The 27,380-nt window shown below is 46.4% G+C and overlaps 1 protein-coding gene across 1 annotated transcript in view; it reads left to right on the forward strand.

Annotated features, from left to right (window-relative positions):
* Positions 1-25,532, forward strand: part of HGH1 (HGH1 homolog) — a 31,230-nt gene extending 5,698 nt beyond the window's left edge. The window contains exons 4-7 of the mRNA XM_060772801.2: positions 13,662-13,760; positions 15,428-15,519; positions 18,580-18,702; positions 22,965-25,532. Coding sequence (XP_060628784.2) covers positions 13,662-13,760; positions 15,428-15,519; positions 18,580-18,702; positions 22,965-23,141 — 491 coding nt within the window. The 3' untranslated portion in view covers positions 23,142-25,532. The remainder of the gene's footprint in view (positions 1-13,661; positions 13,761-15,427; positions 15,520-18,579; positions 18,703-22,964) is intronic.
* Positions 25,533-27,380: the final 1,848 nt, after the last annotated feature.

The following is a 27,380-nucleotide window of genomic DNA, read 5'->3' on the forward strand; positions in this document are numbered from 1 at the left end:
CACCCTTTTCTCCATTGCTCGTTCACTTACTAAGCCAAGCCCCAATTCTGCCACTGCAATCCGTCCTGGTGAGTGAGTGAGCGAGGGAAGGTGGCAGCAGAAGCAGGAGCTTGGAAGAGGCAACCAAGCTCCTGTGTCTGCAGCCACTGCTGCCTTTGCCACCCTTCTCACTCGCTCGCTCACCCACTCCCTCTCGCTCAGTTCTCACCAGAGTGAGTCCTGGTTCTCCCACCGGGACCAGTCCTGGTGAGTGAGCAAGTGAGGAAGAGTGAGTGAGTGAGCGAGCAAGAACAGCAAGAGCAGTGGCAGAAGCAGGAGCCTGGCCACCTCTTCCAGGCTCCTGCCTCTGCTACTGCTACTGCCTTTGTGGCCCTCCTTCCCTTGCTTGCTCACCCGCCCTCCCTCGCTACTCACCAAGCCGGGACTTGGTGACAGAACCAGGATTCGGCCCGGTGAATAATGAGCGAGCGAGCGAGGGAGAGCCGCAGAAGCGGAGATAGCCGCAGAACTGGTCAGTTGCAAGGCCGAACAGAGCATAGGGTTACAGCCTGTGCTGGATGGGGCCGCACTCCCCCTGAAGACGCAGGTTCACAGTTTGGGTGTGACCCTGGACTCATCGCTGAGCCTGGAACCCCAGGTTTCGTCAGTGACCAGGGGAGCATTTGCACAGCTAAAGCTTGTGCGCCAACTGCGCCCATACCTTGGGAAGTCTGACTTGGCCACGGTAGTCCACGCTCTGGTTACATCCCGTTTAGACTGCTGCAACGTATTACGGTATATTGCTTTAAGCCCAGTGTGTGTGTGTGTTAAAGAAAGCCTTGCAGAAAAGCCTTGCAAGCCTTGCAAGGGTATTAATGATTAACTGCAGCTGCAGAATGCTAGCTAGGCCACACCTTTTAAATGTAACAATTTGAGGCTTGTGCAGACGGCTGGCAGTTGGAAGTTTGATTTGCTGGAGAGCAGAAGCAAGAAGCTTATGCTATGGTGAAGTAACCATGTTTTATTTTGTTATGCTCTATGATTTATAACACAGAAGATTTATTCTGTATTACTTACAGAGACTATGTAAGTGTGCCAAGCTGTTTTGTTTTCAACTCTGCAACCAAGAGTAAAGTTCTACTATATTATTTCTTCTGACTGGTCTGTGTCTTTGGCATTGGGTTTCTGGGCATGTTGGACATTGCTACTGCGCAACAAATTGATTCTGCGTAACACAACGCTGTCTACGTGGGGTTGCCTTTGAAGATGGCTCAGAAGCTCCAACTAGTCCAACGCTCGGCAGCCATGATGTTAACAGGAGCGGAGCGCAGGGAGCATACAACCCCCCTGTTGCGCCAACTCCACTGGCTACCGATCTGCTACCGGGCTGAATTCAAAGTGCTGGCGTTGGCCTTTAAAGCCCTAAACGGTTCGGGCCCAAGCTACCTATCCGACCGCAACTCTGCCTATGAACCCACCAGGACTTTGAGATCTTCCGGGGAGATCCTGCTCTCGATCCCGCCTGCTTCTCAAGCTCGGCTGGCGGGGACGAGAGATAGGGCCTTCTCGGTGGTGGCTCCTCAGCTGTGGAACGCCCTTCCTACGGACATTAGGCTAGCACCATCTCGAATGGTATTCCGCAGGAAAGTGAAGACCTGGCTGTTTGAGCAGGCGTTCGAATAATTACTGCAATGATTGGTTAATGAACATTGGAACGGAATAATGGATGACGAATCTGGATCATGTTTTTGATGATGAAACGACAGTGAATAGTGAATGGTTATTGTAGTAATTGTTTATTGATTATGTAATATAGAATCATAGAATCACAGAATCATAGAATCAAAGAGTTGGAAGAGACCTCATGGGCCATCCAGTCCAACCCCATTCTGCCAAGAAGCAGGAATATTGCATTCAAATCACCCCTGACAGATGGCCATCCAGCCTCTGCTTAAAAAGCTTCCAAAGAAGGAGCCTCCACCACACTCCGGGGCAGAGAGTTCCACTGCTGAACGGCTCTCACAGTCAGGAAGTTCTTCCTCATGTTCAGATGGAATCTCCTCTCTTGTAGTTTGAAGCCATTGTTCCATTGCGTCCTAGTCTCCAGGGAAGCAGAAAACAAGCTTGCTCCCTCCTCCTCCCTGTGGCTTCCTCTCACATATTTATACATGGCTATCATATCTCCTCTCAGCCTTCTCTTCTTCAGGCTAAACATGCCCAGTTCCCTAAGCCGCTCCTCATAGGGCTTGTCCTCCAGACCCTTGATCATTTCAGTCATTCTCCTCTGGACACATTCCAGCTTGTCAATATCTCTCTTGAATTGTGGTGCCCAGAATTGGACACAATATTCCAGATGTGGTCTAACCAAAGCAGAATAGAGGGGTAGCGTTACTTCCTTAGATCTAGACACTATGCTCCTATTGATGCAGGCTGTGATGGCACACCAGGAAGATCTAATGAGAAAACTAAATGTGTCTGGCTATTTTCCCAGTGACCATCGGTATGCCCTAATTACTATTATTTCCCCAAAATAAAACTCTATAAACAAGATTAAGTTTAACAATTGTTTACTAAATAATCAAGGTGAATTACAACAATGTACAAAGGTGTGAATCTGAGGTAAAAAACAACTATAATATAATTTGGTATAGATAGGCCAGACCAGACACTATCTGGCAACTATCTATAAACTAAGACTAACAAAGAATGGGAAACGAAGTTCTATAACCAGCCCATTCTGGCTCTGAGTCAGAATGGGCTGCACCAACCGAACTCGGCCTCTAGGGGGAACCTAAGCTCTCCCCTAAACTTGGTAAAATGGAACAGTCCAACTGAGAAATAAACAGGCCGAGACATCACACTCCCCGCTCAAATTTGGAACAAATTTGCATATACAAACTATAACAAATCACTTTATACAATTACATACAATAAACTTTAAACCTTTAATAAACCACCAAGTCTGTGAAAAGTCTTTGGTGAGTATCAGTCTTTCAGTTGGTGTCCGTCTTGATTGGAGTCTTCCTGATATGGTCATCCACACTTGGACACTCTTCTTGGGTGACACCCATAAGCCAATAGTTCCAGGAAGCACTTTGGTCCTTTAAAGCAATGTCTCATACCTTGATGTCCTCGTTGGAGTGCTGTCAAACCTTTCTTCTCTGGAGTTGACTCAGGAAGCTCTGGAAAGGTGTTGTCCTTTGAAGAACCTGGGTCTGCGAGGCATTCGGAACCCAACAGCCAGCTGGAACGCAGCAACCTCCGAGCAGACGCCCCTCGGGAAATGATGTCTGCAGGTCTCTCCTCAGCGGCAACATGAATCCACCGACTTGGCTCAGCACAGGAAATGCTCTTGTTGCTATCTGGCCTATTGCTGGTATCAGACACAGTGTTCAGCTCCCAAGGAATGGAATCCTGACAAGCTGACTCTTTAAGCAATGCCTTCTTGTGGGATGGCAATGCTTCAGGGGACACTGCCTCTGTCGCCTCAAGCTGCTCAGAATCACAATGGAATGCATGAGCACTGGACCCCAGAAAATCTGGGTTGCAGCCACTGGAACATGGAGCCTCTTTCTCAACAGTTTTGGCAAGCAGCACCTGCTGTGAGTGTGGAAGGCTAGGTGGAGTGCCAGATGTATCACTTGAGTCAAAGGCTGATCTCACTTCGTCAGGCTTATTGTCTTTAAAGGGAAGGGGAGCTATCCAGCTTCCCTCTTCCGACTGCACTCCTTCTTTGCTTGGTATGTCCAGAAGTCTTTGCTCTTCTTTGGAGAAGCTCAAATCATCACCCTTATCTTTTAAGTCTCTCTTGGGGCTTTTGAAGAAGGAGGGGTTCCAGGCCACAGATGGCATGAAAAACATTTGATTTGGTGCAGAAAACACTGCCTTTTCCCGTTCTGCACCTTCGCCCTGACCCAAAGGAGACACACCTGAGGCTATGGTTTGATTGGCGAAGGAATTCTGGACACAAGGTGCATTGTCCAAAAACTCCACTTTAACTTCTTTCTCAGGTTTGGGGTCAGGGAGGGGCCAGGTGGCAGGAACAGGGGAACAGGTGGAGAGCATAAAGGACTGGCTCCCCGCTGTAGACTTCTGCACTTTGACAGGACCCTCATCTTCATGAAAGACTGATGCTGATGGCTGATGGTTATGCTGAGGTGCAGATCTTTCCCCCTCCGCATTAGGCAGATCCTCTATTGTGTTGGTATAGATAGGGCTTAGCTCTTTGGTGGTGACATCTTTGTCAGACAGGAGAAGAAATGATATCTTTGATTCGATATCCTCCTGAGGCAGCAGCCTAACATTTTCAGGAATAAACTCGTCCTGAAAAGCTTTGGCAAGAATTTTTGCCTTAACAGCAAGCTTGGCCGCTTCTTTAGCTTTTTCAGTTATATTTCTTTTGCTTTGTAAAGCTGATAACTGGGCTTCCATTTCAGCTTGCTGTATGGCCTGATCAGCTTCTAGTTGAGAGAAGACAAGCTCTTTGGCAGCCATAGCCGATTCAGCCTCTGCCTGCCTGCAAGATTTGTGCCTTGAGCTTCATCCTCTCAACTTCTTTGAAATGTTGAGATGCTGCACTACTGGAATTTGATCTATGTGATCTGTGTGTGACATAACTTTTGACACTGAAAGGATACTGAGGGTAGAAACCCTTGCTGGACTTGGGACTTCTAGGAGGGGATAAAGAGTAAGCCTCCCTCAGCTGAAATCCCTGAAGCCGAAACTGTACAGCTTCAAGCACGGCATTAAACTTTCTTTCTTTACTTTGATAGTCCAATGACAATGCTTGCAGTCTTGCTTGGGCATCATCATCATTGATGTTTGTAAGGACTTGTTGTTGCCTTTCTATACTAGTTTTCCAGAGTAAAAAGCTATCCTGGAGCTCTTCTTTGTGCACTGCTATTACCTCAGGGTCTTTGGAGGCTGACAAGGTGTTCATGCTATACTGCACGTGTTTCCAAGCACTTTCTGCCTTCACAATTAAATGACTTTCCCTTTCTAGCAACAGCTGTTGGGCCTTCTCTGTGGGGTGCCTAACCCTATGTGAACGGGAAATGTGTACATGTCTGTCTGCACTTCCATCAGAAAGCCCATCCATTCTTGTTGTTTGCTGGTTGCCGAGGCAACAACTCTATATGGGTGAAGAGGACTGAGTGTGAGGCAAAATGTTCACACAGCCTGCTGTCACCACCTATGCTATAACAGCAAAACAACAATTTACAGGAATAGGTAAAAGAGTATTGTAACTCCTTTTCCTCAGAAAAATGCAAAAACAGGCCCCAAAACACCTTTTCCCGCTCTTTCAAAACTATAAGCACAAATCCCATAGAAATCTATATAGGCAAAATGGCTGCCGCTTCTTTTTGAGGGGACAATAAGGCTGTCACAGTTCTGATGTTACTATAGTAGGCTTAAAGGATGAACACAAAATGGCTGCCAAACTGTAAAAAACCCTTTTGGCGCCAAATGCCCCCTTAAGACAAATAGCAGCTGCTAGCCTTGCCCTTTTCACTCTCTGACAGGAAACAAGCCTCCAATATCTTTAAAAAGGGCAGGCAGGCAGCTTTTTTACTTTAAAAGCTGCCCCTAACTCTCCTTACTATAAAAGTATTCAATTTAGCAACACTTCACCCAAGTATTCCCACAACGTTGCTACACCTTCCAATGGAAAAGTGGAAACAGTGCCTTTTTCTCTCACACACACACTGAGGGAGTGGGCTCTCTCTATAAGCAATCCGAATTGGCTACAAGGCCGATCAGGCACCTAATCACTGTGAAAACAGTGCTTTTCTTCTCTCACACCCCCTTTGCAGGGAGTGGGCTCTCTCTTATAACTTTCTATAAGCAATCTGAAACGGCTACAAGCCGATCAGGATCCTAATCACTGTGATGGCACACCAGGAAGATCTAATGAGAAAACTAAATGTGTCTGGCTATTTTCCCAGTGACCATCGGTATGCCCTAATTACTATTATTTCCCCAAAATAAAACTCTATAAACAAGATTAAGTTTAACAATTGTTTACTAAATAATCAAGGTGAATTACAACAATGTACAAAGGTGTGAATCTGAGGTAAAAAACAACTATAATTTCTATGAGGTAAATACTCTATAAACTCTGGGGTATGTACTATCTAAACTATCTATAACTATCTATCTATAGGGCAAATACAAACTATCTATCTATAAACTCTAAGGCAAATACTATCTATTCTATCTATCTATAAGGCATTTACAAACTATCTATCTATAAACTCTGGCAAATACTATTAGGATGGCCTGTTCAAATTGCTAGGCCAGACCAGACACTATCTGGCAACTATCTATAAACTAAGACTAACAAAGAATGGGAAACGAAGTTCTATAACCAGCCCATTCTGGCTCTGAGTCAGAATGGGCTGCACCAACCGAACTCGGCCTCTAGGGGGAACCTAAGCTCTCCCCTAAACTTGGTAAAATGGAACAGTCCAACTGAGAAATAAACAGGCCGAGACATCACACAGGCCAAAATCCCATTGGCTTTTTTTGCCGCCACATCACATTCCTGGCTCATGTTTAACTTGTTGTCTACGAGGACTCCAAGATCTTTTTCACACGTACTGCTCTCGAGCCAGGCCTTGTCCCCCATTCTGTCTCTTTGCATTTCATTTTTTCTGCCAAAGTGGGGTATCTTGCATTTGTCACTGTTGAACTTCATTTTGTTAGTTTTGGCCCATCTCTCTAATCTGTCAAGATCGTTTTGATATGTTAGGTTGTTAACTGTTTTTACACTGTAGCATTGAATTTTTGCTGTTCTTATTTGTTGTGAACCGCTGTGAGTCGCCTTCGGGCTGAGAACAGCGGTATATAAGTAAAGTAAATAAATAAAATAAGCAGGAGGCTGGAAGAGGCAGCCAGGCTCCTGCTTCTGCCACTGCTTCTGCCTTTGCAGCCCCCTCACTCACTCATCCGCCCTCCCTTGCTCACTCACTACTCACTGGGCCACGTCCTGGTGACAGAACCAGGACTCGGCCCAGTGAGTAGCAAGGACGAAAACCATGAAACAGCAAATCCGTGAAAAGCGAACCGTGTTGCACTCCAGCGTAGGAAACAGGGCCCTCTTGTCATTCATACACCACACCTTGGTTTAGGAAGCCAGAAATTCCCTTAGAGACCAGACCACTGGAAACTGGAAAACCCAGGAGGTTTGTATTTTGATACTAAACAATGCTTGGTCTGAGGAAATCCCCCTCACAGCCACTCTTAAATCCCAAAAACTGATTCCGACTAACTCTAATCTTTGGTTTCAGTTGTCGGATTCTCTCGGACCTACGTAAACATTGAGTCTCCCTGCGGTTCTGGCTTATCTCCAAACTGCGGCTGTTGTCATTGACCTGACCAGGTGTCAAGTTATCTTGCAAGCTCGGGCCAAAGAAGGAAACGGGAGTGGATTTTCTCCTCTCAGCAACTTTCTCATGAGAACTTGGCTTTTCCCTTGAAGCCTCTAAATCAAAGCCTGTAGGATTTTTACTGCCCAAAGTGTCTCCATCTTGAGCCTCGTCCTCATTGATCACTTCAGGCTTGCTATCCAAACTGGGCCCATCAAAATTAGCATCAATATTATCAACATTAGGCAATACAATCAGAGATTCAGGCTCAAGTTCACACACAGGCTGAGTCCCAACAAATCACGAAGTAGCGAGGAAACTCTGTATTTTTAGTGGGTTGTTGTAGGTTTTTTTGGGCTGTATGGCCGTGGTCTAGAGGCATTCTCTCCTGATGTTTCGCCTGCATCTGTGGCAAGCATCCTCAGAGGTAGTGAGGTCTGTTGAAAATAGGAAAAAGGGTTTATATATCTGTGGAATGACCAGGGTGGGACAAAGGACTCTTGTCTGCTGGAACTAGGTGTGAATGTTTCAACTGATCACCTTGATTAGCATACAATACTTCTGTACCAGCTACCAAGTTTGCAAAATTTGTGTGTGTTTTTTAATCTGTTTGTTTGTTTTGTTCTGTTAGAAATGTAATACAATGTTCTGGTTGCAAATGACACGATAAATAAATAAGCATACAATGGGCTGACTGTGCCTGGAGCAAACTTTTGTTGAGAGGTGATTAGATGTCCCTGCCTGCTTCCTCTCTGCTGTTTTGCTGTTGCAATTTTAGAGTTTTTTTAAATACTGGTAGCCAGATTTTGCTCATTTTCATGGTTTCCTCCTTTCTGTTGAAATTATCCACCTGCTTCTTGTGGATTTCAGTGGCTTCTCTGTGTAGCCTGACATGGTGGTTGTTGGTGTGGTCCAGCATTTTTGTGTTCTCAAATAAAATGCTGTGTCCAGGTTGGTTCACATGGGTGCTTTGCTATGGCTGACTTCTCTGGTTGAAGGAGTCTGCAGTGCCTTTCATGTCGCTTGATCCGTTTTTGGCCAATGCTGCTGCGTTTGGTGGTCCCTCTGTAGACTTGTCCACATCTGCATGGTACACAGTGGACTCCTGCAGAAGTGAGAGGATCCCTCTTGTCCTTTGCTGAACGGAGCATTGGTTGGATTTTCTTGTCGGGTCTGTAAGTGGTTTGTATGTTGTGTTTCCTCATCAGCTTCCCTCTGTGGTCAGTGGTTCCCTTGACGTATGGTGAGAACCCTTTTCCTCTGGGAGGATCTTCATCTTTACTCTCGTGGCTTCTTCTCGGTGGTCTTGCAGCTCTTCTGATGCTTGAGGTGGAGTCTCCCTTGGCCTGGAGAGCCCAGTTGAGGGGGTTCAGTTCATCTTGGAGGAGGTGGGCTTTACAGATTTTTTTGCCCAGTCTGCCAAGGCTTGAATGAGGCTTCTTTTTTGACTTGGGTGATGGTTGGCGTTTTGATGTAGATCTATCTCTGTGTGTGTGGGCTTTCTGTAAATGATGTGACCCAATGGTTGATCTGGTTTGCGGATGACTAGGACATCTAGAAAAGGCAGTCTTCCTTCATTTTCTTTTTCCATGGTGAACTGGATGTTTGGGTGGATGCTGTTAAGATGGTCCAGGAACCTGTTGAGTTGTTCTTCTCCATGGCTCCAAATGGTGAAGGTGTCATCCACATATCTGAACCATATGTTTGGGTGGATGCTGTTGAGATGGTCCAGGAACCTGTTGAGTTGTTCTTCTCCATGGCTCCAAATGGTGAAGGTGTCATCGACATATCTGAACCATATGCTTGGGTGGATGCTGTTGAGATGGTCCAGGAACCTGTTGAGTTGTTCTTCTCCATGGCTCCAAATGGTGAAGGTGTCATCCACATATCTGAACCATATGTTTGGGTGGATGCTGTTGAGATGGTCCAGGAACCTGTTGAGTTGTTCTTCTCCATGGCTCCAAATAGTGAAGGTATCATCCACATATCTGAACCATATGTTTGGGTGGATGCTGTTGAGATGGTCCAGGAACCTGTTGAGTTCTTCTTCTCCATGGCTCCAAATGGTGAAGGTGTCATCCACATATCTGAACCATATGTTTGGGTGGATGCTGTTGAGATGGTCCAGGAACCTGTTGAGTTGTTCTTCTCCATGGCTCCAAATGGTGAAGGTGTCATCCACATATCTGAACCATATGTTTGGGTGGATGCTGTTGAGATGGTCCAGGAACCTGTTGAGTTGTTCTTCTCCATGGCTCCAAATGGTGAAGGTGTCATCGACATATCTGAACCATATGCTTGGGTGGATGCTGTTGAGATGGTCCAGGAACCTGTTGAGTTGTTCTTCTCCATGGCTCCACATGGTGAAGGTGTCATCCACATATCTGAACCATATGCTTGGGTGGATGCTGTTGAGATGGTCCAGGAACCTGTTGAGTTGTTCTTCTCCATGGCTCCAAATGGTGAAGGTGTCATCCACATATCTGAACCATATGTTTGGGTGGATGCTGTTGAGATGGTCCAGGAACCTGTTGAGTTGTTCTTCTCCATGGCTCCAAATAGTGAAGGTGTCATCCACATATCTGAACCATATGTTTGGGTGGATGCTGTTGAGATGGTCCAGGAACCTGTTGAGTTCTTCTTCTCCATGGCTCCAAATGGTGAAGGTGTCATCCACATATCTGAACCATATGTTTGGGTGGATGCTGTTGAGATGGTCCAGAAACCTGTTGAGTTGTTCTTCTCCATGGCTCCAAATGGTGAAGGTGTCATCCACATATCTGAACCATATGTTTGGGTGGATGCTGTTGAGATGGTCCAGGAACCTGTTGAGTTGTTCTTCTCCATGGCTCCAAATGGTGAAGGTGTCATCCACATATCTGAACCATATGCTTGGGTGGATGCTGTTGAGATGGTCCAGGAACCTGTTGAGTTGTTCTTCTCCATGGCTCCACATGGTGAAGGTGTCATCCACATATCTGAACCATATGCTTGGGTGGATGCTGTTGAGATGGTCCAGGAACCTGTTGAGTTGTTCTTCTCCATGGCTCCAAATGGTGAAGGTGTCATCCACATATCTGAACCATATGTTTGGGTGGATGCTGTTGAGATGGTCCAGGAACCTGTTGAGTTGTTCTTCTCCATGGCTCCAAATAGTGAAGGTGTCATCCACATATCTGAACCATATGTTTGGGTGGATGCTGTTGAGATGGTCCAGGAACCTGTTGAGTTCTTCTTCTCCATGGCTCCAAATGGTGAAGGTGTCATCCACATATCTGAACCATATGTTTGGGTGGATGCTGTTGAGATGGTCCAGGAACCTGTTGAGTTGTTCTTCTCCATGGCTCCAAATGGTGAAGGTGTCATCGACATATCTGAACCATATGCTTGGGTGGATGCTGTTGAGATGGTCCAGGAACCTGTTGAGTTGTTCTTCTCCATGGCTCCACATGGTGAAGGTGTCATCCACATATCTGAACCATATGCTTGGGTGGATGCTGTTGAGATGGTCCAGGAACCTGTTGAGTTGTTCTTCTCCATGGCTCCAAATGGTGAAGGTGTCATCCACATATCTGAACCATATGTTTGGGTGGATGCTGCTGAGATGGTCCAGGAACCTGTTGAGTTGTTCTTCTCCATGGCTCCAAATAGTGAAGGTGTCATCCACATATCTGAACCATATGTTTGGGTGGATGCTGTTGAGATGGTCCAGGAACCTGTTGAGTTGTTCTTCTCCATGGCTCCAAATGGTGAAGGTGTCATCCACATATCTGAACCATATGTTTGGGTGGATGCTGTTGAGATGGTCCAGGAACCTGTTGAGTTGTTCTTCTCCATGGCTCCAAATAGTGAAGGTGTCATCCACATATCTGAACCATATGTTTGGGTGGATGCTGTTGAGATGGTCCAGGAACCTGTTGAGTTCTTCTTCTCCATGGCTCCAAATGGTGAAGGTGTCATCCACATATCTGAACCATATGTTTGGGTGGATGCTGTTGAGATGGTCCAGGAACCTGTTGAGTTCTTCTTCTCCATGGCTCCAAATGGTGAAGGTGTCATCCACATATCTGAACCATATGTTTGGGTGGATGCTGTTGAGATGGTCCAGGAACCTGTTGAGTTGTTCTTCTCCATGGCTCCAAATAGTGAAGGTGTCATCCACATATCTGAACCATATGTTTGGGTGGATGCTGTTGAGATGGTCCAGGAACCTGTTGAGTTCTTCTTCTCCATGGCTCCAAATGGTGAAGGTGTCATCCACATATCTGAACCATATGTTTGGGTGGATGCTGTTGAGATGGTCCAGGAACCTGTTGAGTTGTTCTTCTCCATGGCTCCAAATGGTGAAGGTGTCATCCACATATCTGAACCATATGCTTGGGTGGATGCTGTTGAGATGGTCCAGGAACCTGTTGAGTTGTTCTTCTCCATGGCTCCACATGGTGAAGGTGTCATCCACATATCTGAACCATATGCTTGGGTGGATGCTGTTGAGATGGTCCAGGAACCTGTTGAGTTCTTCTTCTCCATGGCTCCAAATGGTGAAGGTGTCATCCACATATCTGAACCATATGTTTGGGTGGATGCTGTTGAGATGGTCCAGGAACCTGTTGAGTTGTTCTTCTCCATGGCTCCAAATGGTGAAGGTGTCATCCACATATCTGAACCATATGCTTGGGTGGATGCTGTTGAGATGGTCCAGGAACCTGTTGAGTTGTTCTTCTCCATGGCTCCACATGGTGAAGGTGTCATCCACATATCTGAACCATATGCTTGGGTGGATGCTGTTGAGATGGTCCAGGAACCTGTTGAGTTCTTCTTCTCCATGGCTCCAAATGGTGAAGGTGTCATCCACATATCTGAACCATATGTTTGGGTGGATGCTGTTGAGATGGTCCAGGAACCTGTTGAGTTCTTCTTCTCCATGGCTCCAAATAGTGAAGGTGTCATCCACATATCTGAACCATATGTTTGGGTGGATGCTGTTGAGATGGTCCAGGAACCTGTTGAGTTCTTCTTCTCCATGGCTCCAAATGGTGAAGGTGTCATCCACATATCTGAACCATATGTTTGGGTGGATGCTGTTGAGATGGTCCAGGAACCTGTTGAGTTGTTCTTCTCCATGGCTCCAAATGGTGAAGGTGTCATCCACATATCTGAACCATATGTTTGGGTGGATGCTGTTGAGATGGTCCAGGAACCTGTTGAGTTCTTCTTCTCCATGGCTCCAAATGGTGAAGGTGTCATCCACATATCTGAACCATATGTTTGGGTGGATGCTGTTGAGATGGTCCAGGAACCTGTTGAGTTCTTCTTCTCCAAGGCTCCAAATGGTGAAGGTGTCATCCACATATCTGAACCATATGTTTGGGTGGATGCTGTTGAGATGGTCCAGGAACCTGTTGAGTTTATTATTTATTATTTATTTCAATTACTTATACCCCGCCCTTCTCACCCCCGAGGGGGGACTCAGGGCGGCTTACAGCGAAGGCACAATTCGATGCCTTTGTCACATTATACAAAACATACAAAACAATTTAAGCAATTTAACAGGTTAAAACATCAATACAATATCGAAGGCATAAACAATCTCATGCTCAGTATTTAGAGTTCCGAGTGTCCATTCCATTTCATCAATTCCTGCTCATCGTCGGGTTTTTCCTTTAGCTGCCAGGATGCCCGAAGGCTTGGTCCCACATCCAGGTCTTCAGTTTTTTCCTGAATGATAAGAGGGAGGATGTCGATCTAATCTCCCCGGGGAGTGAGTTCCACAGGTGAGGGGCCACCACTGAGAAGGCCCTGCTCCTCGTCCCCGCCAACCTCACTTGTGAGAGTGGCGGGGTCGAGAGCAGGACCTCCCCAGAAGATCTTAAACTTCGAGGTGGGACATAGAGGGAGATCCGTTCGGACAGATACACTGGGCCGGAACCGTATAGGGTTTTGTAGGTCAAAACCAGCACTTTGAATTGTGCTCGGAATTGGATCGGCAGCCAGTGGAGCTGACGCAACAGGGGGGTGGTATGCTCCCTGTACGCCGCTCCGGTGAGCAATCTGGCTGCTTCTCGCTGGACTAATTGAAGTTTCCGAGCAGTCTTCAAAGGCAACCCCACGTAGAGTGCGTTGCAGTAATCCAACCGGGATGTGACAAGAGCGTGGACCACCGTGGCCAGATCAGACTTCTCCATGGCTCCACATGGTGAAGGTGTATTTTTAACTTCTCGTTTCTAGTTTTTGATTGGGAATCAGAACTAGACCTATTTGGTGCCTCAACAATTGCCACCCAAATCCTAATGGGAGCCCCTTTGTTTTTCCCAGGTTGCCACGAGTGGCTCCTCGGCGAAGAGGTGGACCTGCTGCCCTTCCTCCTCCTCCCTTTGGCCGGTCCAGAGGAGTTCCCGGACGATGAGATGGAAAGTGAGTCCTCCCCAAATACTTGTGAATGTGTGGTCAGTTTGTGCCAGAGGGCTCTGTTTCCCTGGGAGGTGGCAGGCAGCCCACCCTTCTGGGGCCACCCCAAGCCTGTGGGGCTGGAGCTCCAAGGGATAGGGGTCTGGGCTATTGGAATGTCCATAATCTGTTGGAAAGTCCAGTGCACCATAACCTTATTGCAAAGGTAAAAATGATGTCACTTCCATTTGGCGAAATGTGAATTTCCATGAACATTAGAGACTACTTGAAAGCCACAAGTCAAAAGTTAGAAGTGAAGCCTTAAGACAAATGATATTCATAAAACATTAATGTAATAGCACACAGGTAGCTCAGCTGTTAAACTGAGGAACCATGTCTTTCAACGGCCAAGTAGAAAGACAGGCCACTACACAAATATATCTGCTTAGTAGAGGATGATGTTTGTTTGAAGCAGAATTTGCAGTCGTCATTTGTTGTCACCCAAAAATATGTACAATCCCATAAAACATGCACTCAAGAGACAAAGTAGTCTTCTTTGAAAAATAGCATATCTTGTTTACTAACAAGCTTGTATACAGTCACATAGTCTTTAAATGTCTTTAAGCTTATCTGTACTCACTAAAGTCTGAAAGCACGCACATCCACCTCCAATGAAGTGGTAAGCAGACTTACTTCATTGAAGTCCATGAGTAAACACATCTATCTCACTGAAGTCCAAAAGCAAACCGAACACAAAATGGAGTCCGGAGTTTGCACAATGCTCAGTATAATCACATCTATAACTCTTCCCACATCAAAGAGATAAGTCAAACTGGCAAATCAACATACACATTGTGCTGGTACGGCTGTACCAGGAGCTCCAACTTTATTTGCTTTGTATTAAATGTTTGCTTGCGGTCCTAGGCTTCAGAGTTCTGCAGAAAGGTGGCTTCCTTTGGTTGCAGTCATAGGGCAAGTCACCTGTCCATCATTGTTAAGTTTTGGTCCCGCCCCTTTCTCAGGGCAATTGGGAAGGGAAGGGAGCCATTTTTTAGTTAGTCTCGTCAAGGAAAGTTAATGTACAGGACGTGTCCAAAGATTTCCAGGGAAACAACCCTAAAGACCAAAGAACTCCAGCTGGAGAATCTATTAGCCTTACTGGTAGGTCCACTCGGCGTTCGAGATGCAATTCGACCCAGTAGCGGAGCCCACATCAGTAAGAATTAGATTACAGTCAGCCTGGGAGAAGTTAAAAAGGGGATTTTCCTTTCCAAAGAATTAGTTATTGAAGACAATTGCCTGTCCTTCGTGGGCAAGATTAGGACGCCACCAGTTGCATAAAAGCCTGGAATCATTTGTTTAACTTTCTGAAGACAAGAGAAGTTTCTGTTTGATTGTTCGTTAATAAAGGGCTTTGTTATACGTCACAAGCCATCTAAAGACTATTTGTGGTGGAAAACCTCTAAGTTCTTCTCTTTGGGGCCCCTGGCTTCCCGCTGGGCAAAGGTTGCACATCCTGTTCTAAAGGAATTTTTTTACAGGCCCAGCACGCGACAGAACACACATAGAATGCAAGCTAACAATGGTATATACATTAACAAACAGTTAGTGGAGGCTTGAAAGGTTGCTATTCCCATCATTCCCATCTCTCTTTCGGGGTGTCCATCTCCATCTCCACTTCTCCGTCTTTCCAGAGCTGCCTCTGGACCTGCAGTACTTGCCGCCAGAGAAGGAACGGGAACCCGACCCGGACATCCGCAAGATGCTTCTGGAGGCCATCATGCTGGTAAGAACATGCCATGGAACCGTAGAGTTGCGAGGGTTGAATGAAAAGTAATGCCTCCACCTTCGTTACTTGGGTTTGGATGGGAATATTTTAATAAATCAAACACAGGAATAATCCTTAGAACAGGGGTCCACAAACTTTGTAAACAGAGGGCCAGGTCACAGTCCCTCAAACTGTTGGAGGGCTGGATTATAATTTGAAAAAAACAGGAATGAATTCCTATGCGCACTGCACGTATCTTATTTGTAATGCAAAAAACACTTAAAAACAACACAATAATTAAATTGAAGAACAATTTTTTTTATAATATTTTATTGAGTTTGTCATATAAAAAGATAAGACATATAGAACATTACACTAAGAAGACAAACATGAGATATACTATCTACATACATATAACGTACAGACATGGAGTGCAGGTTACAATAGACAGAGCAGACATGTCGTGATAACACCTACAAGCAATGACCCCAACAAACCCCCATCTCCTCCCCCCTCCTCTCCCCTCCCCCTCCCCTCTCTACTGTTAAAACCGACTTCCCCTCATTTTCATTCATTGTCATATCATTTCATAATACTGTATTTCTATTACATCTATATCATCCTCCATTTTTCAGATATTAATAATTTCCTATTGCTGTGTTTCCTTTTCCATATAAGTCTTAAACAAGCTCCAGTTGGTCATCACAGATCCTCGTCCATTGTTCTGTCTTAGCCAGAACGTCAGCTCATCCATTTCCTGGATGTCCAGGACTTTATCCCGCCATTGCCTAATGGTGGGTATCTTGTCTTGCTTCCACAAGCTTGCGAATGTCATCCTGGCTGCGGTTGCTAAGAAAGTAAACAACTTTTCTGAGTTAGTATCAGGAAAAACAGAATTATCGTACATTCCTAATAAATACGCTTCTGGACACATTGGGTAATTTGTCTTAAGGATTTTCCTACATTCGTTGTGTATGGTCTTCCAGAACTCTCTCGCCTTTGGACACTGCCACCATAGGTGATAGAAAGAACCTAAATTGAAGAACAATTTTAACAAACATAAACTTATTAGTATTTCAATGGGAAGTGTGGGCCTGCTTTTGGCTGATGAGATAGGATTGTTGTTGTTTTGTGCTTTCAAATAGTTTCAGACTTAGATTGACCCTTAGATTGACCCGGGTAAATGACCTTGGAGTCTTAGTTTGAGGACCCCTGCCTTAGAATGTACTCTTTAACTATCACTATTCCCTTTTCCACATAATCACCAGACAATTGGATACATTTCTGCCAACAATGAACAAGTTTTCTGAAGCGCACGGAAGAAGTCTGTGCGCTTTCATTCATTTCAGGCATCAGCATCCTGGGTACCCATTGTGCACAGATCTTCCAATAGCCAAGCAAAGCAATAATGTGACCCACACGTTCTTGTGAAATGCCGATTATGCTTGAAATTTCTCTCTGAGTGATACGACGATCGTCCTGAATCAATCAGACCTCACTACCTTTGAGGATGCTTGCCACAGATGCAGGCGAAACGTCAGGAGATAATGCCTCTAGACCATGGCCATATAGCCCGGAAAAACCTACAACAACCCTGTCAACCTTTTGCTTGTGAAACTCGGTGGTTGCTGCCACAGGACGTCCAACTCTTTGTTTGTCACGCAAGTCAGATGTTCCCACCTCAACATCTTTAAACTTACTCACCCAATGATGCACAGTCCTCACATCCACACAATCACCATAAACAGCTGAGGAATCTCCTTTGGGGTGACACCTTCTGCTGTCAAGAATTCAATGACTACACATTGCTTAAGTCGCATTGACCAACCGTCTGCGCAGGGTTCCATACTTGTTACTTTAACAACACAACCATTCAATGCTAAGGCTTCCCGCCATAATGGAACTGTAGAGGAAAGTCTACTGAACAAGGCAGTACCTGCCACATACATTGCTTAAGTCGCATTGACCAACCATCTGCGCAGGGTTCCATACTTCACACTTTAACAACACAACCGTTCAATGCTAAGGCTTCCCGCCATAATGGAACTGTAGAGGAAAGTCTACTGAACAAGCCAGTACCTGCCACATACATTGCTTAAGTTGCATTGACCAACCATCTGTGCAAGGTTCCATACTTCGCACTTTAACAACACAACTGTTCAGTGCTAAAGCTTTCCTCCAAAATGGAACTGTAGAGGAGAGTCTACTTAACAAGCCAGTACCTGCCACAGATGTTGCTTAAGTCGCATTGACTGACCGTCTGCGCAGGGTTCCATACTTTGCACGTCAACAACGCAACCGTTCAATGCTAAGACTTCCCGCCAAAATGGAACTGTAGAGGAGAGTCTACTGAACAAGCCAGTACCTGCTGCAGACGTTGCTTAAGTCACATTGACCAACCGTCTGCGCAGGGTTCCATACTTCACACTTTAACAACACAACCGTTCAATGCTAAGGCTTCCCACCAAAATGGAACTGTAGAGGAGAGTCTACTGAACAAGCCAGTACCTGCCACAGATGTTGCTTAAGTCGCATTGACTGACCGTCTGTGCAGGGTTCCATACTTTGCACTTTAACAACACAACTGTTCAATGCTAAGGCTTCCCTCCATAATGGAACTGTAGAGGAGAGTCTACTGAACAAGCCAGTACCTGCTGCATACCGGTACTGCCATCTGTTGAGCAGTTACGAAGGGGAAGGCATTACTTTCATTCAACCCTCGTAGATGGGGCCTCCAGCGGCCATCCAGTCCTTCCCGCTGTTAGGGATTGTGGGAGTTGAAGTCCAAAACACCTGGAGGGTGGGCCAAAATTTGTCCATGTCTGTACTTAATGGTGTAGTCTGCCCCACACTTGACTGGTTTCTTTGTGTGAAATGATTCTTTCCTCTTCCATCAGGTCCTGGGGCTTTCCCAGAGGTTTGGGCTTTAGTTTTGCCCCACTGACACCCACAATTTTCCCTCGGGATTCGGGAATGCAGACCTTTTGCCCAGAGAGAGATTGGGCACCCGTCCAATCTGAGCAAATAACCCACTTTTGTCCCTCTATTATTATGTTTGTTTATTTCTCCCCACGGCAGCTGACGGCTACCAAACCGGGACGGCACCTGGTTCGGGAGAAAGGCACCTACCTGGTCCTGCGGGAGCTGCACAGGTGGGAGGCGGACCCTGGTGCTCGGGCCGCCTGCGAGAAGGTGATCCAGGTGAGGCAGGTGTGGAAGGGGACCTGGGTGGCAGGAGAGGACATGGTTTGCTCATAGGGGATTCTGGGAGAGAAGAGGAAACCTTGGGCAGGGCATTGTGTATGAATAGGATGGATGGCCATCTGTCAGGGGTGATTTGAATGCAATATTCCTGCTTCTTGGCAGAATGGGGTTGGACTGGATGGCCCAGGAGGTCTCTTCCAACTCTTTGATTCTAGGATTCTATGAATAGATAGTGGTTGAGCCATGCGCAGAAGGAATAAATAATCATTTCTCCAGACATTCCTCCCCCAAGGCTTCCTCCTCTTCATCCTGGAAAGAAGTGACGAGTGGAGTGCCATCAGAAGGGTTCCCCCCTGGGCCCGGTCCTGATCAGGATCTTCATTCATGACTTAGATGAAGGGTTCGAAGGCATGATCATCAAGTTTGCAGACAGGACCAAATGGGGAGGGAGAGCCAAGACTCCAGAGGACAGGAGCAGGATTCAGAACAGTTATCACAGATGAGAGAGATGACTGGCCAAAACTAACACAATGAGTGGGTTGTTGTAGGTTTTTTCGGGCTATATGGCCATGTCCTAGAGGCATTCTCTCCTGACATTTCGCCTGCATTTATGGCAAGCATCCTCAGAGGTAGTGAGGTCTGTTGGAACTGGGAAAATTGGGTTTATATATCTGTGGAATGACCAGGGTGGGACAAACGACTCCTGTCTGTTGGAGCTAGGTGTGAATGTTTCAACTATCTATAAATATGTGAGAGGAAGCCACAGGGAGGAGGAGGGAGCAAGCTTGTTTTCTGCTTCCTTGGAGACTAGGACGCAATGGAACAATGGCTTCAAACTACAAGAGAGGAAATTCCATCTGAACACGAGGAAGAACTTCCTGACTGTGAGAGCCGTTCAGCAGTGGAACTCTCTGCCCCAGAGGGAGTGTGGTGGAGGCTCCTTCTTTGGAGGCTTTTAAGCAGAGGCTGGATGGCCATCTGTCAGGGGTGATTTGAATGCAATATTCCTGCTTCTTGGCAGAATGGGGTTGGACTGGATGGCCCATGAGGTCTCTTCCAACTCTTTGATTCTATGATTCTATGATTCTAACTGACCACCTTGATTAGCATATAATGTCCTGACAGTGCCTGGGGCAATCTTTTGTTGAGAAGTGATTAGATGTCCTTGTTTGTTTCCTCTCTGTTGTTGTGCTGTTGTAATTTCAGAGTTTTTGTAATACTGGTAGCCAGATTTTGTTCATTTTCATGGTTTCCTCCTTTCTGTTGAAATTGTCCACATGCTTCTTGTGGATTTCAGTGGCTTCTCTGTGTAGTCTGACATGGTGGTTGTGAGAGTGGCCCAGCATTTCTGTGTTCTCAAATAATCTGCTGTGTCCAAATAATCTGCTGTGTTTGGGCAATGATGTGTTTGGAGTCTACCGTGTACCATGCAGCTGTGGACAAGAAGTCTCCATAGGGACCCCCAAACGCACCAGCATTGCCCAAATACGCATCAAGGAACATGAAAGGCACTGCAGACTAACTCAACCAGAGAAGTCAGCCATAGCAGAGCACCTGATGAACCAGCCTGGACACAGAGTATTATTGGAGAACACAGAAGTGCTGGACCACACCAACAACCACCATGTCAGACTACACAGAGAAGCCACTGAAATCCACAAGAAGCAGGTGGACAATTTCAACAGAAAGGAGGAAACCATGAAAATGAACAAAATCTGGCTACCAGTGTTAAAAAACTCTAAAATTACAACAGCAAAACAACAGAGAGGAAACAAGGACATCTAATCACCTCTCAACAAAAGATTGCTCCAGGCACTGCAAGGCAATCAAATGCTAATCAAGGTGGTCAGTTGAAACATTCACACCGAGCTCCAGCAGACAAGAGTCCTTTGTCCCACCCTGGTCATTCCAGAGATATATAAACCCATTTTCCTAGTTCTAACAGACCTCACTACCTCTGAGAATGCTTGCCATAGATGCAGGCGAAACGTCAGGAGAGAATGCCTCTAGAACATGGCCATATAGCCTGAAAAAACCTACAACAACCCAGTGATTCCGGCCATGAAAGCCTTCGACAATACATTAACACAATGAGGTTCAAAGGGGACAAATGCAAGAGATGCCACTTTGGCAGAAAAAACGAATGGGGGACAATGCCTGGCTTGAGAGCAGGACGTGTGAAAAAGATCTTGGAGTCCTCGTGGACAACAAGTTAAACATGAGCCAATAATGTGATGCGGCGGCAAAAAAAGCCAATGGGATTTTGGCCTGCATCAAGAGGAGCCTAGTGTCTAGATCTAAGGAAGTCATGCTCCCCATGCTCTATTCCGCTTTGGTTAAACCACACCTGGAATCACACTGTGTCCAATTCTGGGCACCACAATTGAAGGGAGATATTGACTCCAAGCTGGGATGTGTCCAGAGGAGGGTGACTCAAATTATCAAGGGTCTGGAGAACAAGCCCTATGAGGAGCGGCTTAAAGAGCTGGGCATGTCTAGCCTGCAGAAGAGAAGGCTGAGAGGAGACATGAGGAGCGCCATGTATACAGATGTGAGGGGAACCTAGTGTCTAGATCCAGGGAAGTCCTGCTCCCCATGCTCTTTTCTGCCTTGGTTAGACCATACCTGGAATCACACTGTGTCCAATTCTGGGCACCACAATTGAAGGGAGATGTTGACCCTAAGCTGGAATGTGTCCAGAGGAGGGTGACTCAAAGGATCAAGGATCTGAAGAACAAGCCCTATGAGGAGCGGCTTAAAGAGCTGGGCATGTTTAGTCTGCAAATGAGGAGATTGAGAGGAGACATGAGAAGAGCCATGTATGAATATGTGAGGGGAAGTCCTAGGGAGGAGGGAGCAAGCTTGTTTTCTGCTTCATAGAATCATAGAATCAAAGAGTTGGAAGAGACCTCCTGGGCCATCCTCCAGTCCAACCCCATTCTGCCAAGAAGCAGGAATGTTGCATTCAAAGCACCCCTGACAGATGGCCATCCAGCTTGTTTAAAAGCTTCCAAAGAAGGAGCCTCCACCACACTCCCTCCGGGGCAGAGAGTTCCACTGCTGAACGGCTCTCACAGTCAGGAAGTTCTTCCTCATGTTCAGATGGAATCTCCTCTCTTGGAGTTTGAAGCCATTCTTCCATTGCATCCTAGTCTCCAAGGAAGCAGAAAACAAGCTTGCTCCCTCCTCCTCCCTATGACTTCCTCTCACATATTTATACATGGCTATCATATCTCCTCTCAACCTTCTCTTCTTCAGGCTAAACATGCCCAGCTCCTTAAGCCACTCCTCATAGGGCTTGTTCTCCAGACCCTTGATCATTTGAGTCGCCCTCCTCTGGACACATTCCAGCTTGTCAATATCTCTCTTGAATTGTGGTGCCCAGAATTGGACACAATATTCCAGATGTGGTCTAGCCAAAGCAGAATAGAGCATGGGGAGCATGACTTCCCTGGATCTAGACACTAGGCTCCTCTTGATGCAGGACAAAATCCCATTGGCTTTTTTTTTTTTTTTTTGCCGCCACATCACATTCCTGGCTCATGTTTAACTTGTTGTCCACAAGGAGACAAGGACACAATGGAGTAATAGCTTCAAACTACAGGAAAGGGGATTGAACATTAGGAAGAACTTCCTGTGAGAGCTGTTCAGCAGTGGAACTCTCTGCCCTGGAATGTGGTGCAGGCTCCTTCTTTGGAGGCTTTGAAACAGTAGTTGGATGGCCATCTGTCAGGAATGCTTTGAAGGCAATTTTCCTGTTTCTTGGCAAAATGGGGTTGGACTGTATGGCCCACCAAATTTATGATTCTATGACATGTGTCAGGTAGGCAGGTATTAAATGGTTAATTGCTTAGCGTGTGGGCTGGACCAAGTACAACATGTCCGGTTGGATCATCGTGACAAGCCCAAACGTCATTTCTTGGGCTAATCCATCAATGAGGTGCCAATGGTCTATATCAGACGTGGGCAGCCTTGGGCCCTCCAGGTGTTTTGGACTTCAACTCCCACAAAGCCCATGAAAACAACGTCCACACTTCTCTAATATAATCCAGAAAACCAGGAAACATTAATCCAAGGCATACAGTCATAAAATCCAAGAATCAAGTTTGGGATTTGGTGGAATTCCCTGATTCACCTTGAGATGTTTCTTATGCCACTGACACCACTTGCAGTGTATGGGTCTGCGATGGTGGTGTTTGGGGAATGATGGCTGCCCTTTTGTCCCGCTTCCAAAGCCCTGGGTCTGTTTTCTCCTGCAGGTCCTGATCGCCGAGGAGCCTCCGTCCGGGATGGAGAACCTGCTGGAGGTGGAGATCCCCACGAAGGTGGAGGAAGAGCTGCAGCGCCTGGACCAGAAGGAGGAGGAGGAATTGCAGAAGGAAGAGCTGGCGGCCGGCGAGAGGCCCGAGCCTTGCCCCAAAGGGCTGCGAAGATGAGGGGCAGTGATACCTGGCATTGGAGGTATCGCTGCCCCTCATCTTCGCAGATGATGAAATGAATTGGCAGTGAATCTAATGAATTCGAAATGAATTGGCAGTGAATCTAATGTGCAAAATACAGTTCTGCTGGACATGTGGTCATTGCCTGACTACAAGGGCCAAAGCATGGCCAAAGAGCCTTGCGTTCTGTGCCAACTGCTTCAACCTGCAGGACGCTGGCTCCTGCTGCACCAGCGAATCAGGACCACTTTTCCTGTCCTCTCTTTGGTCAGTTTGGGGACTTTGTTGTGGCCTCCCCCAAGAAGAGGAAGAGTGCGTCATGCTACATTGGTCATGCTCCAGCCCCAATAAAGCAGACCTTGCTAGCCAGAAAATGCATTACTAGATAGAAATGAATTGGCAGTGAATCTAATGTGCAAAATACAGTTCTAATGGACATGTGGTCATTGCCTGACTACAAGGGCCAAAGGAAGAGTACATTGGTCATACTCTGGCCCCAATAAAACAGACCTTGTTAGCCAGAAAATGCATTACTAGATAGAAATGAATTGGTAGTGATTCTAATGTGCAAAATACAGTTCTAATGGACATGTGGTCATTGCCTGACTACAAGGGCCAAAGCATGACTAAAGAGCCTTGCCTTCTGTGCCAACTGCTTCAATCTGCAGGACGCTGGCTCCTGCTGCACCAGCGAATCAGGACCACTTTTCCTGTCCTCTCTTTGGTCAGTTTGGGGACTTCGTTGTGGCCTCCCCCAAGAAGAGGAAGAGTGCGTCACGCTACGCTGGCCATACTCTGGCCCCAATAAAGCAGACCTTGTTAGCCAGAAAATGCATTATTAGATAGAAATGAATTGGCAGTGAATCTAATGTGCAAAATACAGTTCTAATGGACATGTGGTCATTGCCTGACCATAAGGGCCAAAGCATGGTCAAAGAGCCTTGCCTTCTGTGCCAACTGCTTCAACCTGCAGGACGCTGGCTCCTGCTGCACCAGCGAATCTGGACCACTTTGCCTGTCCTCTTTTGGTCAGTTTGGGGTCTTTGTTGTGGCCTCCCCCAAGAAGAGGAAGAGTGCGTCACGCTACGCTGGCCATACTCTGGCCCCAATAAAGCAGACCTTGTTAGCCAGAAAATGCATTATTAGATAGAAATGAATTGGCAGTGAATCTAATATGCAAAATACAGTTCTAATGGACATGTGGTCATTGCCTGACTACAAGGGCCAAAGCATGACTAAAGAGCCTTGCGTTCTGTGCCAACTGCTTCAATCTGCAGGACGCTGGCTCCTGCTGCACCAGCGAATCAGGACCACTTTTCCTGTCCTCTCTTTGGTCAGTTTGGGGACTTCGTTGTGGCCTCCCCCAAGAAGAGGAAGAGTGCGTCACGCTACGCTGGCCATACTCTGGCCCCAATAAAGCAGACCTTGTTAGCCAGAAAATGCATTATTAGATAGAAATGAATTGGCAGTGAATCTAATGTGCAAAATACAGTTCTAATGGACATGTGGTCATTGCCTGACCATAAGGGCCAAAGCATGGTCAAAGAGCCTTGCCTTCTGTGCCAACTGCTTCAACCTGCAGGACGCTGGCTCCTGCTGCACCAGCGAATCTGGACCACTTTGCCTGTCCTCTTTTGGTCAGTTTGGGGTCTTTGTTGTGGCCTCCCCCAAGAAGAGGAAGAGTGCGTCATGCTACGCTGGCCATACTCCGGCCCCAATAAAGCAGACCTTATTAGCCAGAAAATGCATTATTAGATAGAAATGAATTGGCAGTGAATCTAATGTGCAAAATACAGTTCTAATGGACATGTGGTCACACCCCTGCAGCATGATTAAGGGGGTAGTGAGAGGCTGAGTCATGATCATGTGACATTCATGACAAAGGCTTGCATCATTCATTGCCCCTGGCTGGTGACGAGCCAGCAGGTAGGTATAAAAGAAGGCAGGAAATGCTCATTCTTTCTCTTGCCATCATGCTTCTTGATTGTGTCTGTTGCCTATGCCGTGAGTATATTGCTGTATACGCCATTGACTGATTGTGGATCAGTTGATCCTGATCTGTGTACATATTTGCATATAGAACAATGTGTCAGGATTAAACGCCTCCAGATATTTCGGATGGAAACTGATTCAGTGAGTTTTCCTAAACAGTGTGCAGAACAGGGTCAGGCGATGCAGTTATCCTCTGCTGATTAGCTTTAGCACAGCTGGATAATCACCAGCTGCCACAGATCTTACCAATTGGAAGGTTGGCAGTTCGAAGCCTGGGTCGGGGTGAGCACCCGACCTTCAGCCCAGTTTACTGTCCACCTAAACAGTTTGAAAACGGCTGTGAGTAGAGAAATTAGGCACCGCTTAAGCGGAGAGGTATTTTACGGCACCATAAAATAAATACCAGAAAAAGGCCTCTGGGATGCCGAAGTTGGAGAAATTACCGGCATAATACCGCTGTCTGTCCAGACTATTTAACGGCATTGAATGTTTGCTGTGTATGTGTTCTGTGATCCGCCTTGGGTCCCCTTCGGAGTGAGAAGGGCAGAATATAAATGCTGTAAATAAGTAAATAAATAAACAAATTTGTTTTTATTTGCCTCTGAGGCACTGGGTCCAGTGTGCAGCGTTCTGAGGGAGGGTGTGATTGGAAAACTATAAATTACGCACCTATCCCGCAACAGAGCTTTGGGCAAAAGGTGACTCAGCTCTGAGGTCCCTTGCCTGCTGACCTCTGCCCTGAAGGGCCAAACAGGGACATTGATGTCCAGATCACGCCTCTGAGTTGGCAACCCTAACCCCAGTCCTCCTTCCAAGATGGATACCTCTTCCCCACTTTCTCCTCTCACTCGCAGGATGCGTCCTGGCTGGCTTTCCATGCAGCAGCCCTTTCCAGAAGACCTCATCCAGGGATGGCAAGGAAGGCATTCTCTATGGCAGCGTTTCTCAACCTGGGGGTCAGGACCCCTGGGGGGGTCGCAAGGGGGTGTCAGAGGGGTCGCCAAAGACTATAAGAAAACACAGCATTTTTCTGTAAGTTGTGGGGGTTCTGCGTGGGAAGCTTGGCCCAATTTTCTCGTTGGTGGGGTTCAGAATGCTCTGTGATTGTAGGTGAACTATAAATCCCAGAAACTACAACTCCCAAATGTCAAGCTCTATTTTCCCCAAATTCCACCACTGTTCACATTTAGTCATATTGAATATTTGTGCCAATATTTACTCAGATTTCTAGTGCCTCTAACAAAGCAACACTCAAAGCAACTAATTTTAAACACTTACTCAGATTTCTAGTGCCCTTTAAGACAAGGCTTATCCTGAAGCAGAAGGGAACAAGATGGCTTCTTGCTTCCTCATTTGGTCCAGATCCATCAATGTTTGAGCCCACAGTGTTCTCTGGTGGTTGGTGAACTATAAGTCCCAAACTCAAGGTCAATAACCACCAAACCCTTCCAGTATTTTCTGTAGGTCATGTGTGCCAAGGTTGGTTCAATTCCATCATTGGTAGAGTTCAGAATGCTCATTGATCGTAGGCAAACTATAAATCCCAGCAACTACAACTCTCAAGTGACAAAACCAATCCCCCCCAACTTCATGTATTGGGTATTTGTGCCCAGTTTGGTCCAGTGAATGAAAATAAATTCTGCATGTCGGATATTTACGTTACAATACATAACAGTAGCCAAATTACAGTTATAAAGTAGCAATGAAAATAATGTTGGGGTCACCACAACATGAGGAATTGGGTTAAGGGGTCACAGCACTAGGAAAGCTGAGAAACACTGTTCTATGGCTACTTGGCCAATGCACCAGAGTTGAGGTGGCATCAGGACCCCCACCTGAATTACCTGTTCTCTGGGTCCCCCCGTCAGGGCTCAGGTCCTGATTGAGGATGAGGAGGAAGAGGACGTCTAGCCAACAGACAAACTCAGGACCATGGCTGAGCAGTTACCTGAGCAGTTTGAGGATGTGGACATTAGTGCTGCTCAGCAGTAGCCGGGTTCTCCTGATGTAGAAGTGCCTGAGCCAGAACAAGATCAGCAACTAACTCACCCTTAGCTTCAGCTAAGGCTAATGTTGTAGTTCAGCCTATGGTGGTGTCTGATATTACTGTTAATGAGGATTCTGGACCTCAGATTTTAAGTCCTGAAACTGAGCAGTCGGTGTCTCCAACTACTCAAGGCCACATTCCAGAGGATGCAGTGGAGCTGATCTCTCGGAGAAGTTCAGAGGCTGAAACTCCAAGTG

This window comes from Anolis sagrei, chromosome 4 (assembly GCF_037176765.1).
Source record: "Anolis sagrei isolate rAnoSag1 chromosome 4, rAnoSag1.mat, whole genome shotgun sequence".
Lineage (NCBI taxonomy): Eukaryota > Metazoa > Chordata > Lepidosauria > Squamata > Dactyloidae > Anolis > Anolis sagrei.